The sequence below is a fragment of the Narcine bancroftii genome, chromosome 2, assembly GCF_036971445.1.
Source record: "Narcine bancroftii isolate sNarBan1 chromosome 2, sNarBan1.hap1, whole genome shotgun sequence".
Classification (NCBI taxonomy): domain Eukaryota; kingdom Metazoa; phylum Chordata; class Chondrichthyes; order Torpediniformes; family Narcinidae; genus Narcine; species Narcine bancroftii.
In genome coordinates, this window is record NC_091470.1 from 37,562,701 (window position 1) to 37,575,730 (window position 13,030).

The 13,030-nt window shown below is 41.3% G+C and overlaps 1 protein-coding gene across 1 annotated transcript in view; it reads right to left on the reverse strand.

Annotated features, from left to right (window-relative positions):
* Nucleotides 1-11,582: 11,582 nt before the first annotated feature.
* spata7 (spermatogenesis associated 7) overlaps nucleotides 11,583-13,030 on the reverse strand; it is a 41,976-nt gene continuing 40,528 nt past the window's right edge. The window contains exon 12 of the mRNA XM_069916328.1: nucleotides 11,583-11,744. Coding sequence (XP_069772429.1) covers nucleotides 11,655-11,744 — 90 coding nt within the window. The 3' untranslated portion in view covers nucleotides 11,583-11,654. The remainder of the gene's footprint in view (nucleotides 11,745-13,030) is intronic.

Genomic DNA, 13,030 nt, shown 5'->3' on the forward strand with positions numbered 1-13,030 from the left:
GTTAAGATGTCACACAGGTCATACCTGAAGGGTCTCACCTTCATACAGAGCCAGGTAGAATGTAAGAAGGAACCAACCGCTATCTCACACCTAAAGCACATCTCTGATAACTCAGGTTTATATTGGTGTAATTTCTGAGGGGTGAGGTACAGTTGATGGAGAAAATTATAGTGGGCCAATCTATACCTGGCATTGATAGTAGCCAACAAACTGCCCTGACATAGATCTGACCAGAGTTGTTTATCAATTGTCGTGTCGAAGTCTGGCTCTTTCCCATCTCACCTTAGATTTATGCAAACCTGGCTTTGGGCTCTCACTCAGCAATAAAAAAATACATTCTAGAAATAAATTTATATACACTTCCTTCATGGAGTAGTTTCTCCATTTAATTGAATCCCTGTAAAGTCATTTCAGGACCCAAATTTGCCCTAAGGAAAGATCTTAACTGGAGGTAACAAAAGAAGGTCTTATTGCGCAAGTTCTGTTTCTTCTTCAACTGTTCAAATGACATGAAAAGTCCTTTTTATAGCAATCTTTCAGACGTTGCATCCCAGGCTTCTAGAATCTTGTTGTTCAAAGTCATGGGTATAAGTTCATTTTGTCTTAAAGGTGACCTCAGTGACAATCTTCTTTTCAGTCCAGAGCCTCCACTGGACTCGCACCATATTCTAACCAAGTGTTTTAAAATGGGGTTGTCTGTCCTGTTGGCTTTAATTCTGGAATTTCATTTATAAACCTTCTCTTTTAAGGAGTGCAATCTGATTTGTATCCAGGAGGGGGCATCATCACCCTCAAAAAAAATGAAGAAATAAATCTCATTTGTGTTGCCAAATAATATTTTGAGAATAGGCAACTGGGTATCTCCTGATCTATAATCCCATGTTAATTTTTCCATGGATACTCTGGGTACTTTATAGCTCCATATAAACTTCCCAACATGCTTATTAAGGTTTTTTTAAAAAAGATTTTGGGCAAGGGCTGGCAATATATTCATCTTCATACAGTTGACTGCCAATTAGAGTGATGGGCAAGTTCATCTATCTACTCAAGTCTTCTTCAATTTTACTAAGTAGCGGAAGGTAATTAATTTTATATAAATTCTGATTATCATTATCCACCATTATTCTAAGGTATTTAATGCCACCCGAGGGCTATTTGGATGGGTTTGTTCGCTGGTACTCTTTGAAATCAAAATTTGTTAGTGGGATAATTTCACTTTTTCCCCAGTTTACCATGTATCTTGAAACTTCACCATAAGCTTTTAATAAAGTCTGTAATTTGGTAAAAGATTTAATCGGATCTGTTAAGTACAGGAATATATCGTCTGTCATATGATTAATTTTGTGATTTGTCTGACCCACATTAAAACCCTTTATATGCAAGTCTGGTCTAATTGCCTCTGTTAAGGGCTCAAAAGCCAAGGCAAAAGGTCCTGGAGATAAGGGACAACCCTGTCGACTCGACCTGCTCAAATAAGTTTAAATTGGAACTCATCTATTATTTTAAGTGGAAAAGGTGATTACAGTTTAAGCCACGTATCCACAGTAGCTCGTGAAGACCATGACTGCTTACCCAGTTTTCATCCATATGCCCTCACTCACCACTTTACTCTCCTCCTGGCCAATCACGCAAGAATGCCATCCCTTCCCTGGGCATTTTGAAAAATCTCCTCCCTCCATTAGGGAGGGGCATCAAGGGTGAAATAAGGTGAATGGAATGTTCTTCGATCAGAAATCCTTCTTGACTTGATCGAACTTTGTCCTATACTTCATTAAACATGCACCTAGGTCATGGAAAAATAGCACTGGCCTCTATGTAGGTAATGGTGCCCTCGTCCTCTCTTTTTTTGAATATTTTATTTTAAATAATCCAAACATATATGATCAAATTCAACATATTAATACAACATACAAATAAATAACAATCTAAAACTACAAACATGATGGTATATAGCCCCACCATCCGAAAGCCCCCCTCACCCTCCCCCCCCAGCCCCCACCCTCAGAACAATCAGTATGAAAATAAAATATAGTTACATGGAAGGAAAAAGAAGAGAATTTCAGGATTGCACAGAGGAATATCTCCCAACATACTTACTTTACCAAAATCTTTTAATACATTCTAGAGGAGATTACTTGTGGGTTCAGAGGTAGAGGAAGCCCAACGTTATAAATTTAAACCTAATGTTTGAGTATACAGGTGCCAAATTTGAGGAGACACAGTGCATTTATTCTTTAAATTAGACGTGATTTTTTTTCTAAAGGGATGCAGCTTTGAATTGCTGCATTCCATCGTGCCATACTCAAATGGATATCTGATTTCCAAGTAACTGCAATACATTTTCTTGCCGCAGATAATGCAAATTTAACAAACTCTAATTGGTGCATTGTCAATTTTAATTTGGGTCTTGTTCCCTCAATATTTCCTAATAAAAACAAATCTGGATTTTGCAAAAATATGACACTTATAACTTGTTCCAAAAAGTTTGCTAATTCCAACAGAAATTGTGTTAAATTAGATTTTTCTGAAGAGTTCTGGGGCCCGCGTCCTCCCATCTCTGTTGCATTACATGACCCCCTCACCATTATCTTCGATAAGTAATTTTCATTTTAATTCAATGGCTACTTTGTGTCTTTCTTCACAAAAGTAGATATAAAAACATTATGGAAATACTATGTTTGGAATCAAATTTCTAGTGAAATTTAGATACTTCAAGGCAATTACTTTGGAACAGGACCAAGTTAAATGTGAAAAGGTTCCTATTTCTTCACCACATCTGAAATATTGATCTGATAAGTCTGATTTCAACCTATTCAATCTTTGTGGTGTAAGAAATGAACTAAACTAATCTATATCTTACATTAATAGTATTAGTCGTGCAATCTCTACAAAGATCTGCCCATCTTCACTCAACAAATGTGACATTTAATCTAGTTCCCACCTTGTCCTTTCTTGACTTCCGTGTTATGACACACAAGATTTTTTCCCAGTCCTGATACTTCAACAGACACATATCTCGATGTCTGGCCCACAGATAGGTTGGGCGCAAAAAAAATCGATGGGCCCATTCAATTATTATTATGTTGGGCACTATCAGTTGCCCCAGTAATTACAATGACAAAGACTTGAGGGGAACGATGGGCTTTGTTGCATAGAAGACTTGAGCTGGCCTGGATTCAAACTAGGGAAGTGCAGGGAAGGGAAAGGTGGCCTGACCTTTATGGCCTGGGTCCCAGGGAAGGAGTCCAGGGGCATCAAGGGCAGGCCAGCCCGAGCCAATTAGCATACACAATCCATACCATTACATATCATTAAAGTGTTCTCGTCCCATAATGTCTGGGATCCAGCCAGTGAAGAATTCCACGTGGTCACTTCCTTCACAGCCTTCTTTCAAGTTAAAAATAACAGCTGTGGTTCTCCAGCTGGCCTATTTTCCCCAGAAGAAAATCACTTTCCCTCCTTAACACATGTCAATCAATCCTCTGCCATCCCAATGTGATCCTCCGCAGCAGCCTTGTGGGAATTCAGCTGGTCTATCATAGTTTTAAGTCCTTAATCTCTTCAGTTTTGGAGTCCAGCTTATTAGAAATAGTTTCTTTACCTCTTTTAAACTCCTGGAGGAGGACACTTGAATCTCCCTCCTTCAGCAGTTGCTCTTGGGCTGGCCCCATGCCAGGGATGGATCCTTCCATAGACGGAGCCTTTTGGAGCTGCCATTTTGCAGTTTTCCCGATGGCCCATTGCTGAAATGGATTAGAAGCTGGATTTTGATCAGTGAGTAAATGACCTTGTTTGGTTCTTCATTTTTTGCTCATATTCTAGCTATTCAGCTAGTTTTGAGGCATTTCTGGGCACTTTTAATGGTGTTAAATTAGATTTTTCTGAGGAGATTGGGGCCCGCGTCCTCCCATCACGTGACCCCCCTCACCATTATTTTCGATAAGCAGTTTTGATTTGAATTCAATGGATACTTTGTGTCTTTCTTCACAAAAGTAGATATAAAACCTTATGGAAATACTATATTTGGAATCAAATTTCTAGTGAAAATTAGATACTTCAAGGCAATTAGTAGTCAAAAAGTAGAATGAGAAGTTGTCAACACTACAGGTTGATAAACTCACAGGCATTTAAAGTTTTACATCTGAGTTTTGAAAGAGGTGGCTCAGTAGATGCTCTGATTGACATCTTTCAATATTTGAAAGATTCTGAAATTGTTCCTGTGGATTGGAAGACAGCAAATATGACCTCACTCTTTAAGAAAGGTGGTGTGTGTCTTCAGATTCATGTATCTTCTGCCTGGGTGGGGAAGGTGGGGGAAAAGAAGAGTTTGTGACTGGAGTCTGTTAATAAGTTGGCTGCTTTACTGAGGTAGTGGACAGAGTTGATGAAGGTGAGGTGGTTTGTGCAATGTCTTGAGCTGCATTCACATCTTTCTGCAATTTCTTGCTGTCTGGGGCAGGGCAGTTCTCATACCAAACAGTATTACATCTGGATGGGACTTTTTATATGGTAAATCTAAAAAAATTGGTAAAAGACATTCAGGGTATGCCAAATTTCTTTAGACTTCTAAGGAAGTAGAGGCATTGGTGTGTCTTCTTGGCCATAGCATGTATTTTAAACATCATTACCCACCTCTACAGGTTCTTCTAGCAGCTCTCTCTATGTGAGAAAGTTGCCCCTTGGGTCCCTTTTAAATCCTATTGCTCACACTTTAAATGTAAGCCCTCTAGTTTTAGACTCCTCTGCCCATCCATTTTATCTATGCCTCTCAGAAATTTATATACAAGATAAAATATATACTTATATAGGATTATATATATGTGTGTGTGTGTGTGTGAGTGTGTGTGGTGGGTTGTGCGTGAGCGCAGCAAAAAGACTGAGCCAACAGACTAAGAGCTAGAGTAACACAATTGTTTTACTTTGAATTCTGCACTGCAGCGTTTAAGGCTGTGTCTGGCCCGCCCCTCGCATTCCAGAGCTTGCGTCACACTAGCACGCGCTCTTCTGGTCAGGACCGGAAGAGAAGGTCCTGCGATGCCACCTTTGCCACAGCTGCCCTGCTGAGCGTGCGTGACTGGTTTGCCGCTACAAGTATGTGCATCGCTGCATGTGTGAGTGTGTGTGATATACACACACACATGGCTTAACGGCCACGACACGTTGTGAAATTAGACGTTATGGACATTGTGCGAGTACCATATTATATACTTAGCAAAGCTATATAGGATATTGTAGTGTACCTGTAAACTTGTTATTTGTAAGTAGGGATCATTGTGGGGACCAACACAGGGCTGTGGGGAGAGAGCGAGGCAGTGGGATCAGTGTAGAGACTGACACAGGGCTGTGGGGGGAGAGCGAGGCAGTGGGATCAGTGTAGGGACTGATTTGATGAAGACAAACTCATCCACAGCTGTTTTAATAAAGTCTCTAATGCCTCTGACGTAACCATTCAGATCCTCAGCTGAGTTCTTGAACAACATTCATTGCACTGACTTGAGGCAACCCTGTAACCATTCCTGGGGCTGTGGGGGGAGAGCTGGGCAGTGGAATTAGTTGGGATGCTTCTATATAACACGAGTTCTCATCAGTGATTCTCATTGGAATTTATATCCCTCCTGATGAAAGCACTCACAGAACTGCATGATATGATTTGCAAACAAGGAACGGCCCATTCTGACACACTATAAATCATAATTAGTGACTTTAATCAGGCTGGTCTTAAATCACAAAAAGAAAAAGAGGCAGCACGGTTGGCGTAACGGTTAGCGCAATGCCTTTACAGTGTCAGTGATCTAGACTTGGGTTCGAATCTCATGCTGTCCATATGGAGTTTGTATGTTCTCCCCGTGTCTGCGTGGGTTTTCCTCAGGAGCTCCAGTTTCCTCCCACTGTTCAAAACATACCGGGGATGTAAGTTGATTGGGTGTAAATTTGGCGGCATGGACTTCCGGGCCGTAAATTTGGCGGCATGGACTTCCGGGCCGTAAATTTGGCGGCATGGACTTCCGGGCCGTAAATTTGGCGGCATGGACTTCCGGGCCGTAAATTTGGCGGCATGGACTTTCGGGCCGTAAATTTGGCGGCATGGACTTCCGGGCCGTAAATTTGGCGGCATGGACTTCCGGGCCGTAAATTTGGCGGCATGGACTTCCGGGCCGTAAATTTGGCGGCATGGACTTCCGGGCCGTAAATTTGGCGGCATGGACTTCCGGGCCGTAAATTTGGCGGCATGGACTTCCGGGCCGAAATGACCTGTTACTTTGCTGTATGTCTAAATTTAAAAAATTTAAATTTAATTTAATCTCAATTAATTTAAAAACCTTGCCCAATTATCACCAGCATGCAACCTGCTGTACCCAAGGTCCTAGCACTACTACAGTAAGGAAAGAAAGGCTTATTGTTCTTTCCCTTGACTGCATTTTGGCAAGTCAGATCACTTGCTCTTTCTGCCTGCATGCATACAGAGCCAAAATTTACAAGGCTCCAGAGATCAGGAGAGCCTGAAGGTGATCGTGAGAGGCTGAGGAATGGTTACAGGATTGCCTCAAGTCAGTGCAATGAATGTTGTTCAAGAACTCAGCTGAGGATCTGAATGGTTACGTCAGAGGCATTACAGACTTTATTAAAACAGCTGTGGATGAGTTTGTCTTCATCAAATCATTTAGGATTTTTCCCAACCGAAAGCCCTTGTTGAACAATGAAATCAGGAACCTGGTGAGTGCCAGGTCACAGGTATTTAAGACCTGAGATCAAGAACACAACACAAGGACCTATAAAGCCATCTCCCAGGTGAAGAGGAGATTCCAGATAGGAATGGAAACAACAAAGGATTCCTGACTGCTGCGGCAGGATCTAAATAACATACTCTGCAACAAAACCAAATCCAATGCAATCAGAATCAGCAAAGCTTCAGTCCCAGTTAAACTCAATGCCTTCAATGCGTGATTTAACCACCTTAATAATGAGGAACTATTGCACACCTCCACATGCCCTGATGATCTTTCACTGTCAATGTCTGAAGATGATGTGAGGGCGGCCTTCAGAATAGTGAATCCAAGGAAAGCATCCAAGTATTAAAAACCTATGCCGACTTCTCACTCCAACTGAGCATGGTACCCATATGTTTCAAACAGGCTTCAATAGGGTGGTAACCTGCCTAGATGACTACTGACCAGTGGCACCTCACGAGCACAATGAAGTGTTTTGTGAGGCTGCTGTTGTAGCATATCAGCTCCTGTCTGAGTAGCAACATGGAGCTGTTTCAAAGTGCCTATTTCAGCAACAGGTCTAAGGCAGATGCCATCTCATTGGCTTGACACAAAACCCTGGATCACCTGGATGGCAAAGATGCATAAATCAGAATGCTCTTTATTGACTACAAATCACCACTTAACATCATCATTCCCTCAAAGCTAATCAGCAAACTCCAAGACATGGGCCTCAGCACCTCACTGTGTAATTGGATCATGGATATCCTCACCTCCAGACCCCTGTCAGTGCGGTTTGCCAAGAACATCTCCTCTACAATCTCCTTCAGCACCAGAGAACCACAAGGTTGCATACTTAGTCCCCTGCTCTACTTGCTTTACACCTATGTCTGTGTGGCTTGGTACAACAGCAACATCATATACAAATTTGCTGATGGTACCACTCTTGTGGGCTGTATAAAAGAGGTGATGGGTCAGCATACAGGAAGGAGATTGAAAACATAGCTGAATGGTGCACCAACAACAACCTCTCACTCAATGTCACCGAGACCAAATTTCTGATTGCAGACTTTAGAAAAGGTAAAACAGAGGTGTACGATCCAGTGATCATTTGGGGATCAGAATTGGAAAGTGTGAACAAATTTAAATTCCTGGAGTCTCTATTTTGGAGGACCTTTCCTGGACCCATCATATTAACAAGGAAAGCACATCAGCATCTCTACTTCCTCAGGAGTTTGCAGAGGTTTGATATGTCATTGGAAACCTCGGCAAACTTCAACAGATGTGTAGAGGAAAGTGTTCTGACCTGCTGCATCATGGCCTGGCATGGGGACTCCAATACCTCTGAGTGAAAATCCTGCAAAAAGTTGTGGCCTTGGCTCAGCACATCATGGCAAAACTTTTCCCACCATCAGGAACATCTACATAGAATGCTGGCCATCAGAGAGCAATGGCAATTATCAAGGATCCACACAACCCTGGTTATATTCTGTTCTCACTGCTACTATCAGGAAGGAGGTATAGGTGCCACAGAACTTGCTCAACAACAGTTGATATCCCTCATCCTTCCGAGACCACAATCAGCATCACATTGCTTCCTGGAATCAATGTAAAACAAAATGCAGAATCATATTAAAGGGATGTTCTGAGTGGGAAATAGATCTTGGTGAAGATAGATCAGCTGAGGCTAAATGAAACTAAATTTATTTCAGTGCCACAGTTCTGAAAGGACAGAACATGATGAAAACAATAAAAGATACAAGTTTATTTGCCTGTGTGATTGAGCAATTATGGTTAACAGCATGTCTGATATGTCAACAATATGCTTTCTCTAAAAAGGAACATGAGATAGAAGTCATGATTAAATGGGCACTAAACAAGTGAATCCCCATAGATATATCTGGGAGTGATTTATCCCAAAAAAAAATTAATGAACTTACCTGTGCTCATTCACCTACTTAGTGTGTTATAGAAATCTACAGCTTGAAGAGGCCCTTCAGCCTAATTTATCCTTGCTGATCATGTAGTTCCATTTATCTGCATTTGGCCCATGCCTAAACCTTTGCTATTCATGTACCTGTCAAAATATCTTTCAATAGTTGCAATTGCCTTTATCACTTCCTCTGGCAGCTCATTCCAAATACCCATTTCCCTCTGTGTGAAATGCCCCATAGATACTTTTCCCCACACTTTAAATTTATGTCATCAAGTTTTAGATTCCCCCTGATGGGAAAAAGACTATTTACCTTATCTATCTCCCTCTTGATTTTATTTAGCTCAATAAGTTTCCCCTCAGCCTCCCACATTTGTTTTGCTTTGTGGATATATAATTGGTTTGCCCACAGAAGGCAGAGGGTAAGGTTCTGCAGGGATCTGTTCTAGGAACCCCGTTCCTCTTTGTGATTTTTATAAATGACCTGGATGAGTAAGAGGAAGGATGTAAGACTTCATTGCCAAAGGTTAAAGATGGACATTAATAGGATGCAAAATTAATTTAATCAAGTCGTTCATTTTGGTAGGTTAAATCTGAAAGGTGAATACAATGTTAATGGGAGATCTCTGAGCAGGGTTGGTGAACTGAGAGATCCTGTGGTCCATGTCCATTCAAAGCTGCTGCATAATGTTATTAAGTAAGTGTATATTTTGATGACCCTTATTAACCATGGAATTGAATTCAAGAGTTGTGAGGTAATGTTAGATCCCACTTGGAATATTGTGTTCAGTTTTGGTTACCTCACAACAGGAAGGATGAGGATGCTACAGTGATGAGGCAGATTTTCAAGGAGGCTGCTTGGATTGCAGAGTCTGTCTTATGAGGATAGGTTGAGTGAACTTGGTCTTTTCTCCTTGAAGCAACGGAGGATGAGGGGTGACCTAATGGGGAGGTGTACAAGATGATGAGGCATTGAGCATGTAAATGGTCAGAAGAATTTTCCCAGGGTTGAAATGATTATCTCAAGGAGGCATAGCTTTAAGTTGTTTGAAAGTAAATACAGGGGGGTTGCAAGAGGAAAACTTTTCACACAGAGGTGCATGGAATGTGCTGCTGGCAACGGTGCTAGAGGAAGGTACAATAGGATCTTTTAAGAGAAGTTAGAAAAATGAAAATTTATGCAGTAGGGAAATTCTAGGTCCTTGTTAGAGTAGTTAATTAGGTCAGCACAATACTGTGAGCTAAAGGGCTGTAGATTTCTATATCCTGTATGTTCTATGTAGACTCTAGGAAGAAATGTCCTGTCTACCCAGCTTCTCTTTGTTATTTAAGCCTACCAGTCCTGGTAACATTCTTATGAATCTTTTCTGCACCCTCTCCAGCTTTCTGATATCTCTGCAATCCTCATCTTTCACTTCAAATTTCTAACCCACATCTTGCAGTTTAGACACTGAATGAATATTCATTCATGACAGCCACATCAGTCTGGCACATTGAGTGACACCCACTGGTAAACTTCCATTGCTCTAGGATGATCATGTGCTTTGCTTAACATTCATAACCTTGTTGGAGTAGCCAGGTGGGACCATTCCACGTCGTCAATCCCTGGAGCAGACACTGCCAACAACATGAGTGAAATCATAACATTTAATGATTCATTCCTAAACCTCTCCGACAAACCATGCTCTCTTCTGATAGAGCAGCAAAAATATAAGTATGCATTTCTGATTTTCACCACCTAACCCACCCCCCTCCCACCCCATCCCATAACCTCTGACTAATCTTATCAGATAGATTTCTGGATATTACTGTGGTAATATCCTTGAAAATTTGTGTTAAGTCTGCTGAATTCCGTTGACTAACAACTGGCTGGAAATCTAAAAGCCTAAATCACAATAATATATAGAATAAGCAGGAAGAGTTTGAAAATTTAAGACTTAAGGAATGTGCTACCTTTGAGAAGCAGCCAACATATTAAAAGACATATTCTGCCCCTGCCATATACTCTTCTCCCTTCTCCTTCTCCTGTGGGGAAGAAGATTCATGAATATGAAATTGTACATCATCATAACATTCACAGACTGCTTTTTTCCTGCTGTTACCAGACTTCTGAAAGAATCACACACTAGTAAAATAATGTTGCTCTGTTCTAAATGATCTCCCTCAATTACCCTGCACTCTCTACAATTATTAACTGCTATATTATGTATGGGTTGAGTAACTGGACTGCTTGCAAAATAAACTCACTATGCCCCAGCCTTACTCACTACATAACAATGACCTTGAACCTTATGACTCTTCATAATCATTAGAAAATCTTCCCTTTGCATTCTCAGACCAATGCAGGCTCTTAACTCAAAACATTAACTATCTCTTTGCTTTCACCGATGCTACCTGACCTCCAGTAGTTTGTTTTATTTGCTCCAGATTCCAGCATCTGCAATCTCGTGTCTCCACTAGATCCAGGCAGACCTTCCTACATCAAGTACCACCACTCTCCAGCCATGGATGGCTTCAGCATGCTATCGAGGGTCCATCCCTGTGCCAATATCTCCACACTGAGCTCACTCCAGTCCACTGAACACCAGCCCTCACAGGCAATCTCCCACCAAGCCATGTGACAATTCATTCCTGAGGGAGTACCTGTAGAGCTACATTCTTAGCAAGCATGTTCTTGGCACAGCAGTGCATGTAGCCAAAGACATGGGTTGTTTCAGATTCCCACAAAAGCTCACATAAATATTTTTATGAAGGAACAAAGGGCTTCATATTTGGAATGCTCAGGTTGTCAGATAAAGAGTATTGTTGTGAATTAGAACCAAGTATCACTAAAAGGAGTATCAGTGTATTTTTATAGTTTGGCTTAAATATTTAAAGATAACTAAGAAGTCTAATTCTTTAATGCAACTATTAAGGTAACAGAAGATTGGAAATAAAGCCATGCCCTTTATTGGTCTGCTTTAAAATCAGACGTGAAGACAAACCTGGTTTGGAGTTGGCAGTTCCAATCCGTATTACTGGCCTTCAGACATTGCATCTTCAGTGAGACACAATAGCTGGGAAAACCAACTGTCTAATTCAATCCTATCTCTGAGCTGGTGATCCTGATAATTTCAAAACAGAAGGCGAGTAAATATTTTCTAATCATGTTACTTGAGTTTCATGTTTTAATTATTTCCAAGTGTCTTGTATGTTTCATATGATATTTTAAAAAGATTTAAATGCCAACCCATATCAAATTCATTTCAGGGATAAGACTATACCAGTGAGAATTCCTGCAGACCCTGGTGACCCTGTGATTTCTGTTTCAGAGGCCAATGTCAGAACATTCTTCAAGAGGGTGGCCCTGATGGCAGGGTACTGCAAATCTGTGCCAACCAACTAGCCAGAGTATTCATGGACATTTTCAATCTCTCACTGCTGCAGTCAGAGATCCCCACCTGCTTTAAAAGGAATCAATCATCCTGGTGCCCAAGAAGAGTAGAGTGAGCTGCCTCATTGACTATCACCCAGTAGCTCTCACATCTACTGTAATGAAATGCTTTGAGGTTGGTCATGGCCAGAATTAACTTGTATCTAAATAAAGACCTGGGCACACTGCAATTCACCTCCAGCCACAATCATTCTACAGCAGACACAATCTCACTGGCTCTCTACTCATTCTGCATCACTTAGACAACAGAAATATCTACATCAGGCTGCTTTTCATTTGATTACAGCTCAGCTTTCAATATCTTAATCACCTCAGTACTGGTCAGCAAGCTTCAAAACCTGGGGCTCTGCACATCCCGCTGAAACTGGATCCTTGACTTCATTGGAAGACCACAGTCTGTGCAGATCAGTAACTACGTCTCCTCCTCACTGACAATCAACACCTCAAGGATGCCTGCTTCGCCCACTGCTCTACACCTATGACTGTGAGGCTAAGCACAATTCAAATGCTATCTAGAAATTTCCCATTGACACCATGGTTGTTGGCAGAATCACACAGCAATGAGCAAGTGTACAGGAGTGAGATGGATCAACTAGTTGATTAGTGTCACAACAACATCATTGTACTTAACGTGAGCAAAACCAAGGAATTGATTGTGGACTTCAGGAAGGGGAAACCAGGAGAACAAACGTCAAGGGGTCAACAGTGGAGAGGGTAAGGAACTTCAAATTCCTGGAGACCTAAGTGAATCACAAAAGTCTACTGTGTCACACAAACACACAAAAGTACTGGAGGAACTCAGCCGGTTTTCTCACGTCTGTCCATAGTCTCATCCACCGCCAAACTGAGAGCATCCGCAAATTGGAGGAATAACACCTCATCTTCTGATTGGGTACCCTCCAACCGGATGGCATTAATATTAATGACTTCTCCGGCTTTCATTAAACCCCCCCTCAC